Consider the following 14249-nt stretch of genomic DNA (forward strand, 5'->3'; position numbering starts at 1 on the left):
TATTAAAAGGAGCTTCTGAATCCTTTATTTTCTAGCAGGAAATGGAGACCTGTAAAGTTTTATTTTGTTTTTTAAAAATTTGTTGCAAATAATCATTATGAAGGTAAGCAAAAAGTAGTCTGAAGTTTAGATTGTCCTCTTATTTATCATAAATAAAGAAAATGAGATAAAACACAAGTCTTATCCAATTCAATAAAAACATTCATATTTTTTCTAAATCTATCATATGTATACTTGACTGCAAAACATACACAATATATGTGCAGAATGAGCCATATTTAAACAGAAATTCTATTTTGCAATCTAAAACAGTGTGACGTGATGCAGAGATACGGGTCAGTTTCATCCTTTTTTGCAAGAACTGCTGAACTTGCCCAAGAAAATCCAATTTTCTAAATTTCAATTTCCTATTTATAGATTATCCTTTAAAAAGCAATACTGAGCATAACATTTCTTCACAAAATAACTTCATATAATAAAAATGACCAAGTTTTCATGTCAGCAAACGTGGAAATAAAGTAACATTAAGCAGTTAGATATCTATGTAACACATTACAAGCAATAACATTGTACTGCATAAAACAATGATTAAGAAAGCAGATTTGTATTTTTCAGCAATATTTATTACCAAGCTTGGATCTACTTCTACTCCTCGGGATTCCAGGTTCTTTCGGACGGTGGTTATCTCATCACTTGCCAGATAAGCTGGGTGTTCCTCATTACATTTCAACATCTTCTCCAATTCATTCTTTGTTTCATTGTGAACAGACTTTAAAATGTTGAAAAGAGGACTATGCTTAGATGCTTTTACTTTGGCACTTGTAAAAACAGAGTCCAATTTTAATAGGTACATCGCTATTGCATAATAGGTGACACAAGCTTAATCACAGCAAGAAAAAAACACAGTATCTAACACAAATATGGGTAAGTGATCTATGAATGCAGGGCAATTTGCCTTAAAAAGGGGAAAAAATAGGAATCAGACCTATTTATTAAATTTTACTCTTGCTGCAATGTTTTACTATTGAAGTCACAGCACCAGGTATCTTACTATATACTTCCTTTTCTCCACCTACTTTAGGCTTAGGGAAAAGAACTCTGAAAACGAGAAAAGATGATGTTCTGTAATGCCCAAGAGAACTCAGATCTGTTGACCTTTTTTTCCCCTGATTAAATACAAAATGCTAGTTTGACATTTTAAAAAAGTCTTTTCATTAAAAATCACACTTCAGACTGTTCCTGTGAGGTACTTATCATTCTTAAATGATTCACTTTCAGCCTCTTCTCTATAATTGTTCATAAAGCTCAGCAAAGGAGGAAAACAGATATAACACACATAAACACACATTATAAGTTTGAAAACAAGACTTTTATACTGTGTCAAATTAATTTTTCATTTTTCAATCAATTGTATGATTAAAAAAAAATCTATTACTCTAAACAAGTTACAACAAGACTTTGCTCCAAACTGTACCACAACTATGGAATATAAGTTTTTAAACAAGAATAACACTTTTAAATGCAACTAATTAGCTTGTAAATGGAAGTACCAATTACTACTCTCTGAAGATATGGCACATTAGGAGAAATATTAGGAAAGAGGCATTCACTGTTTGGTTAAACATTTCTATTCAGTCTGAGGTAGGAAGGAAATCTCTGTTAAAGGAGTTCCCTCTAACTCGCCCTGACCTGCATTTTCACTTCTACCTTCCTAGACATCAAGCACTTCACCATGACACTTAGTCTTCAAAAGACAACTGCTCTCTTATTTATCCTGAAAATTAATTCAGCTCAGACAGGTGAAAATGTTTCAAAGGGTATAATTTTCCTAGGAATCTAAGGAAAAGATAAAATAAAAAATACTTTTCAGAGCATGTAGCATGTATTTCTAATTTACAGGACAATCTTTTTTTTTTTTTTTTCCTTTCCTGCTAAATCCTGTTACTCAAGACAGAACTGTAACACAGCTACCTAAACTTGCAATATGAGACCTGGAGCTATTCTCAACCTCTTCTAGAATTTGTTTTCTATGGTAATTTCTGAGTGTGAGATATAGAACCAACCAGGAGTAGGAAGGATTGAAGGTCAAAAGAGAACCTGACTCACAAGTCTGACACGAGGCTATCTTTTGAAGGAAAAAACTAATATAAAGACATCTCCCCAGGTGATTCAGAAGTGTCTCCCCTCCACAGCCTAAATGTCGCCTCTGTTCAGTCAGCTGGGTACACATGTTGCCCTGTAATTTTGGGGAGAGAAAGCTCTTCTCTGAAAGGTTTTCATTGCTCATCCAGGCTTACACATCTTTTGCAATGACCTTAAAATAAATTCCTTTACTTCTCTTCCAATTCTAGTAAACAAACAAACAAAAAAAATTTTAAAAACCCTGATAATCAGGAATCTTTTCCAAGTATGTTCTGGCAAAGGATATTTACCACTAGATGCTAAGGCAAGTTCTGCTACTGTTGTCTATTATGGATATTTTAGGCCCAATTTCACCTAAGCTTGAATTGAAAATTCATTCAATTTTCTCTTGAGTTTATCTGTCTTACACCAGCACTTTGTAATCAATCAATGCCTCTTCCTGTCTCAAATGTCAGAAGCCTCTAATGGATTCCCCAGAAATCCTCCTCTGACAGATCCCCTCCTCTCAGCCCATATGTACAGGAGAGATAATTGATGTATCCTAAACACATGTTCTAATCACCCACTCTGTCTACCTTCCCAGCTTCTCTGCAAGCTCTTAATGAGTCATTTTCCACAAAAGTCTTAAGAGGAAAAAAGAGAAGGAGAGAGGAAGAGAAAGATGGGGCTGGGGGAGGGAACTGTATTCAATATTTGAGCCAAGTTGAGAAATCGGATATCTTATGAAACAAGAAATGTGAAAAATTAGAAGAAAATAGGGTGTTGATTATATAATTCAACTATTTAAGATGATGTATAAAGAACAAAGTGTATGTCCTTAGGTAATTTTTCATTATTTTTATCTCCTCTCCCAATTTTTCTACTTTTTAGTCATTTTTTTCTCTAATTAAATGGGTACAAAAAAACAAAACAAGAACAGAAAGTAGATTGGATGTTATCTTTTTCTTACAACTTCACTCATTTGTATATTTAGATTCTATATTCTATTTAGACTCATTTAAGGAATAAGTGTAAGAACAGAGGTATAAGCCTGAAAGTGAGACAGGAAAACAAGCTAAAAATAAAGAAGGAAAAAAAGTGGTGAAGGCAGGGATGAGGACATGAATGACATACATTTTTCTGCAATTTACTTATTTTTAGTTATTTATCATTAGACTTTTCCATTTTGTTCTTCTGAAGTGCTCTTTTAACGTTTACTAAAGGAACAAATTCTGTAACTATGTCCTGTGTGAATCTTTATATTACATTGCAAACACAGGAACAAAATATACAAAGCAATAAAATAATTCGAATAGATTTCCAACAGAAAAATCTAGGGAGAACAAAATACGGCAAAAATCATTATATTATTTTTCTTCCTAATCATATTCTATGCATCTTTTGAAATCCTTTTCAGTTTTTTCCTGTTCATAACTAATCCTTTTTTTTTTTTGTAGTTGTAAATGAACAGAATGCTTTTACTTTATTTGTTTATATTTATATGGTGCTAAAAATTGAACCTAGTGCCTCACCTGTGCTAGATAAGCATTCTGGCACTGAGCTACAGCCCCATTCCAATCTTTTTTTTGTTTTCTTAATCTCAAGTAGAGAACTGAAATAAACAAAGTAATAAGCCAAAAAAGAGTCATGCTTTATCTTCATTTTCTTTTATTAACAGTTACTTGACTTTTAAAACCTTCTCAGATAGTTTCTTCTTTATTTTAAAGATTCATTATATCTTAGAAAGGCAAATATAAAATATTTTAAATTCTCAGGATTAATCTAGAGCCAGGCAAAGATTATATTTTAATGCTTGAATTAAAATGAACAAAATTATATTATTATGAGACCACAGAGTCATTTTTACCTGTTCTTGGGTCCGATTTTTCCAGTATATCCACCTTTTTCTCCAGTCTGGGCCTATCATGTTTTCAATTGCATTTTCAGCTAGGAAAAAACAAAAAAAAAAAACCTTAAATTAATTCATCAAAGGACTTAAAAACAGCATACTAACAGGGACACGGCCACATCAATGTTTATAGCAGCACAATTCACAATAGCTAAACCCCGATATTCCGGAGTTAATAATTTAGATGATCTTTTTTTTTTTTTTTTTTAATATTTATTTTTTAGTTTTCGGCGGACACAACATCTTTGTATGTAGTGCTGAGGATCGAACCCGGGCCGCATACATGCCAGGTGAACGCACTACCGCTTGAGCCACATCCCCAGCCCGTTAGATGATCTTCACCTTTCTTTTTTGCCATATGAACTAACATCTAGGTTGGTTCCACCTAGATGCCCTTCAGTAGATGAATGGATAAAGAAAATGTGGTATATATACAAAATGGAATATTATTCAGCATTAAAAGAGAATCAATTCATGGCATTTGCAGGTAAATGGATGAAGCTGGAGAATATAATGAAAAGTGAAATTAGCCATTCCCCAAAAACCAACTGCCGAATTATTTCTCTGCTTTAAGCATGCTGAGCCATAATATGCTCTGTGTGTGTGTGTGTGTGTGTGTGTGTGTGTGTGTGTGTAGGGGAGGATTAAATGAACTCTAGATAGGACAAAAGGGAAAAGGGAAGAGAGGGGGCATAGGGTTAGGAAAATTAGTGGAATGCGATGGTTATCCTTACCTTAAGTACATGTAAGAAAACATGAAGGATGTGACTCTACTTTGTGTACAACCAGAGATATGAAAAATTGTGCTCTATATGTGTAATATGAATTGTAATGCATTTTGTTGTTATACATAACAAATCAAATTTTTTAAAAAAGAATTTTATTACTTAACAAGGATAAAAATTATTACTAACAATGATCTTACTTTCTTAACTATTTCATGTCAATATAAAATCAGTTGAAATAAAGGAAAAATGTTGATTGATATGGGTACATGTATAAGAAAGAATTATGTGTCTAAAATTTATGAAAAGTACAATTGCTTATAGAATTCCTAAAAGTGTACCAAACACAAATATTCTGAATTATACCTTTTTAGAATATGAATACATGTAAACATCATGTATCAAATTTATTTATTCTTTTTAGTAGTCATGAAACACTTGACTGAAAAATCCAACAAATATTCAACTATATGAATGACGAAAATCTTGAAATGTTTTATTTTTACACTGTTCACTACTGCTTCACCACTGCAAATGTTCAGAACTCAATTCAGAACCCACATTCAAAGATACTTACTATCCTTGAGACGAGCCTGAAGAGCCTCTTCCATAAAATAAATAGCTGCATCCCACTGCTGCTTATCAGAAATGGACCGGTCTTCTAAGGCATTGTGCTGAATCACCCTCTGAAATACAAGCAATGAAAAAAGCTGGGTTTGACTCAATGTCTCCTTATTTCAGTAATTTCATATTAGCTTAGTGAATATTCAAAATAACAGATGTATTTAAAATAGCATAAAAACATATCCCTTCCATCAAAATGCAGGAGTTCTTTTTATTTGCCTGCTTATTTATTATCTTTCTGTCTAAAAAAAAATAAACAGTGGAGATCCTCTCCTGGCTCACATTAAACAAGTTAACTATGAATGAAGGGGAGATAAAGGTAGTGGTAGGTAGGTATAATATGCATTGAACTGCACAAAATGCAACAGTCAGAACCCCGATATTCAGGGGTTAATAATTTAGATAATCTTCACCTTTCTTTTTTTTTGCCATATGAACTAACAGTCATTAGTATTTTTTAAAAAAAGAGGAAAAATTAATAACTATTATTTCATTGTTAAAAGCAATAAAAATAGTAATAGGGTAAATAAATGCTTAAAAGACCTAGATCATATATGTTAGATATTTGTTTTAGCTGAAAATTTGTTTCCAAATTTTATAACTTTTGAATGAATGAATGCAAATGGCATCATTCTCTAAGAAACCCAGTCTTTAAAGCACTTAACAAGAATAAACAGTTTTCCCAATATAAAGACAAATATTTCTTCAAAGCAAAGTTATAATTACAACCAGTTCATGGTGAGATACATACGTTTCTATAGCACTGCTCAATCCTTTCATTCAACAGTACCTCTCATGACTCTCTAAGCATGGCAGATACTTAATAAAGGTCTGATTATGATGGTGAATATTGGATGTTGGTCAGGAACTAGACTCTGCAGTCTGAGCAGGCTCTGAACCCCAGCTCTGCCAATGACAATTGGGCTGTCCAAGAATTACATCAAATAATGCTTGCAAAATGCTAAGCAGAGCTCCTGGCACAAGGCAAACACTGAACACATGGTAAAGATTTTAGACCCAGTTATCTACACACAGGCGAATAAAATGACTAACGGATGACAATATGTGGAAGTTTACGGGAGCCCGCTTACTGCAAAGTTTGACTCATTTCTGAAATGATAGCCAAGATGAAATAGCAGAGAGTGATTTTAGAAGAGCAGAGAAATGTTAAAGGGAAGATTACAGAAAATAAATCTATTTCCTTACTTTAGTATTTTAAATTAAGAATTTAATATTTAAAAAGGCATATAAAAATTATCTCCTATGGAAAAAACTCAATTTGAGAAATCATGTTAAAAATGATGCTGACATCCTAATTAAAAAAAATGACATACCAAACTATCTTCTGCAAAATCATTCCACTTGTGGCGTTTAATACTTTCTTCTTTTACAGCCTCTTTAAGTTTATCAAATATGTCATCATGTTCTTTTCCCTTGGGTTCTGTCATGAAGCGGGAAAATTCTTCCTGTAGGGTCTCCCAAGCAACCTACAATTATTTAAAAGAAAAAACCCCTGTGTTTATACTACATACTTTAATATGAAAAATAATGAAATCAAGTCAAACAGATGTGATAAATCAGCTTATCAGGAAATGCATATGAAGGAAAGTACATTAAGAAAAAGGCAGCAAATATAAATTATGGTCTAGGTAGTGGGTGGGACAGGTTTGGCTTCCTGACATGTTTGACTATTTAGACACAGTGTATTAAATTTTTAGAAATTAGTCACCAACATTTAAAAACTGAGTGACTTCATATAAATTTTATGGACAATCTGGAAATAATATACCCACATTCCCACATGACAACACCTGGTAGAGCTGAATAGGGGCCACTTCCTTTAGATGAGGTTTGCATTCCAAGTCGGCTAGAAGATTTAGTTAACTTGTTTATCTTTATCATCATCATCATCATCATCATCATTGTCTTTATTTTGGTCCTAGGGATTGAACCCAGGGGTGCTTAACCACTGAGCCACATCCCCAACCCTTTTTATTTCAAGACAGGGTCTTGCTAAATTGCTTAGGGCCTCTCCAGCCACAGGTATTACAGGTTTGTGCTACTGGGCCTGCCTTAGTTAACTTGTTCATTTCAACCTGTAAGACAACTGAGTTTGCTGGCTTCTACACCATAAAAAGTTCAAAATTTCTTATTGAGTCAACTATCTTCACATCTTGGCCTTTAAGCAAACACATGAAAAAAAGGCATAATTACTTTCAAAAATAGCTTGAATACAAACAAGATACAAGCATTATTCACTATTGTATTATAGCTAGCTCCTAATAATCTAATAAAAGGAAGAGTACTGTATTAAAAAATAATTAAGAACTAAATCTGGTTATGATTAGGTGGGCTTTTAAATGTTGGACTTTGTTTATCACACCCTCATTCTAAATATAAGAAGTTATGGCATAAAGACAAATGATTGTCAAAAGGACACAGTGCGTTGTGAGGTATTAACATCTGCACTTCCTGACCCTCACCAGATTCATGTTCTTTCCATTGTGCCTAAGGTTAAGAACAATAAGTGGGGCTGGAGCTGTAGCTCAGTGGCAGAGCGCTTGCCTTGCATGTGTGAGGCACTGGGTTCGATCCTCCCCACCACATAAAAATAAGCAAATAAAATAAAGGCATGCTGTCCATTAAAAAACAAACGACAACAAGAACAACAACAAAAACAGTAAGTGGCAGGAGACGAAATCATGGTTTTTATGATCACTTACCACTTACACTTGAATCTTAGGAATGAAAATATCCTCTCATGGGATAGGACTCAGAAAACTGTTAGGGCCAGTAGTAAGGAGGGCTAGTGAAGCGGTGGCAGTAGCTCACCAATTTTTATTCAGGGTAAATATCTTGAGAACTGTGTGAAGCAACATACTACTTAGGCAGAAAGGCAGCAAGAAAGAGAGGCTTGAGGAAACTGAGAACAGAGTTAAAGCAGCACAGGACTGAAGCAGGACAGGAAACGGGAGAAGTCACACCTGAATAATTAGAAACTGATACTTTGTTTTCAATGTCAGTGTGAAAAAAAAATTACTTTCAATGTTGACTCTAATTTTGTGAGCAACCTCACAAAGAGTACTCCGCACAGAGCAATGTGCAGGACAGGTCAGCCTGGACAATGATGATGATCATAATAGCAGCTGCATTTCCTCAGTAGTTACTATGGGTCAGGTGTTATTTAAGAATTTTTTACATATATGAACTCATTTATCATTTAGTCCTTATAATAATTCTGTGAGGTAGGAAACAGCATCATTTCTGTTTTTTAGATGAGGAAACAGAAAGGTTAAACACCCAGCCCAAAGATCACACAGCTAAGAAGTCGAAACAAGATACACAAGTAACAAAAATGGATTCCTTAAAGTACTTTTTATAATTGTTAGTCTAATTGGCAAGAGCCTACCTATGAAAATTAATAGTGTAATTTGAGCATTGTAAGAATGAATAAATAAAATGTTTGATCTATTAAACATTTTCCTAAGTTGTTCAATATATTTCACATTCAAACAAATTTTGCTGGTTTTGTTAAATGTTATCTTTTGGAGAAGAACCAATGCCTTCAGGCAAACACCATCCCAATTAGCAAATTTTTATATCTACATTAGCTGGTAGCAACATTAAAGTTAGTTCCAACAGAGAGATGAGGAACAAAGCATAAATGAAGTATAAAGGCCAAATAGAAAAATAGTGGCTGTGATGAGAGTAAAATCTAAATTTCACAGCTCCTACTCTCTTCAGATAATGCTTCTTACCCATTTAATTAAATTATATCCTAACCTCTACTGCTTTATTTGGAAGCTGTTTATCAGTCCACTGTTTAAGCTTGATATCCACTGTGGTATTAAAAGTTCCTGAATTCATGGTTTGTGCAGCTGGAAGATAGATGTTTTCAATCACATGAGTTGATACTCTTTCCCACAAAGACTGTTGAAGGATTTCCTCCCTGAAAAGCAAAACAAAATTATAAGAACAACAAATTTAAATATAATAAGTTTCTAAAATCAGCTTGATTGAAGTATCATTAACTTACTATAAATTGCAAATAAAGTTTTGACATGTGTATGACATCTGTGAACTACAGCAATCAAGATAACAAACATATCTAATATCCCCAAAGCTGGAACCACTCTATGTACTGTGACTATGATTAATTTATACTTTCTAAAACTTTATTTTTGTCTTCTTTCACTCAACAAAATTATTCTGAAATTCATCATGTTGTATGGGTTAATATTTCACTTATTTTTATTGCGAGAAGTATTCCATCGAATGAATTTGTTCATCCATCCACCTGTTGATGGATGCTTAGGCTACTTCTAGTTATTGGTTATTACAAGTAAAGATGTTATGGGAATACATTTAAAAATCTTTGTAAGGACATACGCTTTCATTCCTTTTGGGAAAATGTCTAAGAGTGAAATAGCTGGGTCTTTTGATAATTATATGTTTAACTTTTTAAGATATCACTAGACTATTACACAAAATGTTTGCACCATTATACATTCCTACCAGCAAAGAATGCAAGTTCTATGTCCTCTATGTCTTTAACGGCATTTGGTATGCTCAGTCTTTAGTTTTGGCTATTGTAGCAGGTTTACAGTGGTATCTCCTGTGGTTCACATTTCTCTAATAACTAATAATTTTATGCATTTTTCATGTGTTTATTTGTCTAACATTAACATATACTTTATGTGTTTACTGTAGAGTTTAACAAAGAACTTTTGATATAATTTTTACAATTTATCAGACCACATCATAAAGCAAAGTGGTTTTATGGTATTGCTAGATGAAATAACTTAACACATCATGATTAAGGAAATAATATAAAAGATGCATGATCAAGTTGAAAATATTTGTAAGAAATTTTAAGAATACAGATCACTAAATAAGAAAAAGAAATTATTTTAATTAAGAAAAAAGTGAAATCTTAAGAAAATATTTGTCTTCCCTTGAACCAAATTTTACTATAATAGGATTCAAAAACAAACAAAAACTAAAGCATAACCAAATCCAAACAAATGAAAACAAAAAACCACATTGTTTATCATATGGTCAGTCTTCAGTATAACCTCAGTCAACGCTGGAGGTCAATCACAGAGCTCAGAGTGGCAGAAACACCCCTGTTGCCCAAAAGCAAAACAAAGAGCTTAGCTGCTGGTTTCACCTGGCCAATTTTAAGGTCTTTCCATTTCTGGTCAGTTATAACCAGAAAACTAGAGTTCAAGGAAAGGATACATCACTGATGCCCAAAGAACAGAGACCATTCAGTCACTGAGTAATGACAAAACGTGGATGAATTTAAGAAGATGAAAGAAAAGGAGTCTGTAAGGGATTCCTACTGAAATGCCATTTGAAATACAAATAGGAAGATGTATGAAAACAGAACAGAAGACCAGGGTACAGTCTCTGACCTCTAGGGCTTTTTTCTACTCCTGCCTCAGAACAGGTCTGATCTGTTATTTCTTTTTAGGACTCTTGGACCAAGAATCTACATCCTTGACACACTTTTGAAACTGTAACAAAATCCAGAGTACCAAATTCTGACAAGCCTACTTCTTTCCATTCCAATCCATAACAGACAGTTGCTATCACTTTCCTTTATACAGCCTCTCCTACCCTTTCATCACCAAGTTGTTGTCCTCTGTCCCAGGCTCCTACTGCTCCCCTCCATCACTATTTTTAATGTGGCCACAATATCAGTTCTATAACAAATAAGGAATTTTACACTCTCACTTTTTCGCTGTTCCTTTTATCTTTAAACCTTTCTGGCTCTCCCTTAAGGAAAGTGATTGTCCTCAAGTTTTACTGAATGGAAGCTGTCAGCAGTTAAATGTGCTTCAGAATTGGGAATTAGAAGCTATGTTTTCTTCACCCTATAATCTCTCTTCTAGATCATTAGTCCTCAACTCTCATATAAAAACTCCTGTACTATGAAGACACCCATCTGGTTGTACCCATCTGCTATCCTTCCTGTTACCATCATCCAACAATTCCCCTAGCGTGTTCTATAGATTTCTTCGTTGTAGGTTTGTCCATCATCCAGGGATACAGTCTACAAATACCCATACATATAACACTGTAGTTGTATCCTCTTTATCGCCAAGAACTTGATCTACATTTCATTTTAACTAAGAAATACTTTTTGAAGTGGATTTTTTTTTTCTTTGAAAGAAGAGGACTTATGCTGGTTGCAGTGGTGCATGCCTATAATCACAGGTTGACTTGGGAGGCTAAGGCAGGAGGATCTAAAGAAAAATAAATAAATAAATAAAAAGGGCTGGGATGTAACTCAGTGGTAGAGTGCTCCTGGGTCCCATCCCCAATATCAAAAAATGAATAAACAAATAAAATGAAAAGAAGAGAACTTACTCAATATAATAATTTCAACCAATACAGAGAAAGTAATAAGTCCCCCAAATCTTTTTTCTAGGAGACACACACTTTGTAGTTTATTATTAAAAAGTATAGTGCCTATATAAATATTGTATATGGGTGTGTGTACTTACACAAGTGGACCATATTATTCATACTAGTTTATAAATGCTTTTTACAAATCTTAATGTACACTGTATATAGTTTCCCATGTCAACATCCTGTATTTTTTAGTGGCTGCCCAGTAATCTATAGGAAAATCAAATACTATGTAATTCTGAATAGAAAATGTAAGTTACTGTCCATTATTTTTTACATTTATAAACAAAACCAAGGTGAAGATTCTTCTGTGTTCATCTTTTTCAAATATATCTTCATTTTCATATATTCCTAGTAATGTCATTGCTGGATATAAATATATTCACTTAATGAACTCTTCTTCATTAGCTACCCATCAAAACACTCAAATCTTGTCAATTCTATTTTTAAGGTAAGCTTTTGAATATCTTGAAAATGGCTCCACTTCTTCACCTACACCACCACTACCTACATTTATTTAAGCCATCATCACCTCTTATTGTAGCAGTCAACTGCTTCCTTACTTCTAGTTTTCTCCACCTGTATTCCATTGCTGTATCACAAAGATCTTTCTAAAATATAAATCTGATCTAAACCTCTTCAATGGGCCCCACTTATGGAATAAATTCTAAGCTTCTGAATATGGCTTGTAAAACTTAATATTCTGGCTGTCATCTATTGTTCTATTTCTTACTTCCTGACTCCATCTATGCTAAGCCAGTGGAAACAGCTACCTGGCTTGCCTCTCTTGCTTTTACTGCTTGGTCTCCGTGATACCTAACACCAATGCACCCATTAAATCTCTGATTATGATTTTGTAGCTCTTCAATTCCTCAAACTTGAATTAGGGGATTCAACTGTGCTTTTCTTTTTTACTTTTATTTTCATTCTTTTAAACTAAATTAAAATAAACAATACTTTTCACCAAAAATGAATACCAGAGTACCTTTTTAAAGTTCATATCTATGAAGCCAACCAACTCTCCTACTGGAAAAGACATATACTTGTTGATGGTCACATGTTAATGATATGCCAGTATCTCCTACTTATATTAACAATTGGTTCTTGAAAACCAAGTACTTTATGTAGAAATGCTGACAGTCTACAATCCAATACATGACAAATCAAAACACCAACTTTTTAAAAACACAACTAAAATACAGTTCAATGTCTACAAATGAATAAAAAAATGTTAGGAGCTAAGGTGCTTATAACACTGAAATATAAATCAGTCCTGCGATTTAAATAATTATATAGACATTAGGCATGTGTCCTAAAACATCACAAGACATTATGCAGCAAGAGATACCAATAAAAATTTATAAGGCAATATCAACCATGTCACAAAAATTAAATGTTTTCAGTGTAGTGCAGTTAAATTCAATGTGGCATAAAGTTAGATTAGGACTTGTTCTTGTGATTCATATCCTTTTAAGCTCTAGAGTCTGAAGGAAAAAAAGTCAATGAAAAGATGAGAGAATTATCTGATCTGACAGCTCACAGAAATAATTCTCCAGGAGCCAGATGTCGCAGTTCTCACCCTTGCCTTTTCAATGGTCAATCTTGCAGTACAGGTTTCTTATTCCTTCCCTATCCATTTAGCCCCCTGGTATTAAATAAATTAGATTTATCTTCTGGGTTTGCATCAGTATAGATATTCTTTGATTTCAGGATTGCTCTGTCCAACCAAAACTAAGCTTTCCATTTGATGATGCCAGAAATTAATTAGCAGAAGGATCAGTTTTCCCTCCCATAAACTAAATGATTATATGTTTTAGTTTACAAATCACTTACGAACATTACTCTCATACAACCTGACAAAGCAATTAGTTCTGTTTTTGCATCTAAACACAAATATTTATGTATCTGTTTCTTGCAAATTCAAAAGCTAACTGACTTACACAACACTACTGCAATAGGTTAAAACATAAATATATCAAACATAAGAAGTTGTATCATATATATATGATTAATAAATCAACAAGTATAGATAAGATCAGATCTCTTTTTTGGGGGGTGAGGATTAAGGAGAGATTAAAAATGGTCAAGTACTGCTAAACAGATCTTACTTATCTGTGACGCTGAGATGGGAATGGCAAACTTGAGAAGCAAGTCTGGGAATTTAGAGAGACCTTGTCTCAAAATACAAAACTAAAAAGGGCTGGGGATGTATCTGAGTGGCAGAGCACTCCTGGATTTGATCCCAGTACAGGAAAGGAAAAAAAGGGGGGCAAATATTGACTAAGAGAGAAGAAGGATCATTACTGAGGAAGAAAGGACACTGGGATGGGGAAACTAGTGAAACCAAATTCAAATTTAAGGACTAGACACTAGTGTCCTGACTTGGTGGTGAAAACCTTCAACTGAGCAAACATAGAAGGTACTAAAAATATTTATCATGAATGGTAGTAAGA

General features: G+C 33.7%; 1 protein-coding gene across 4 annotated transcripts in view; it reads right to left on the reverse strand.

The window, feature by feature from the left end:
- Positions 1–14249, reverse strand: part of Opa1 (OPA1 mitochondrial dynamin like GTPase) — an 83771-nt gene that overhangs the window by 26223 nt on the left and 43299 nt on the right. For all 4 annotated transcript variants that reach the window (XM_046457874.2, XM_046457877.2, XM_046457875.2 and 1 more), the window contains 5 exons: positions 9163–9328; positions 6714–6866; positions 5333–5441; positions 3989–4068; positions 629–769 (listed from right to left, as the gene is read on the reverse strand). In XM_046457874.2, the coding sequence (XP_046313830.1) occupies positions 629–769; positions 3989–4068; positions 5333–5441; positions 6714–6866; positions 9163–9328 (649 nt within the window). The remainder of the gene's footprint in view (positions 1–628; positions 770–3988; positions 4069–5332; positions 5442–6713; positions 6867–9162; positions 9329–14249) is intronic.

Source organism: Marmota monax, unplaced genomic scaffold, assembly GCF_021218885.2.
Source record: "Marmota monax isolate L192 unplaced genomic scaffold, Marmota_monax_Labrador192_F-V1.1 WCK01_AAM20220418_F8-fsc00052, whole genome shotgun sequence".
Classification (NCBI taxonomy): domain Eukaryota; kingdom Metazoa; phylum Chordata; class Mammalia; order Rodentia; family Sciuridae; genus Marmota; species Marmota monax.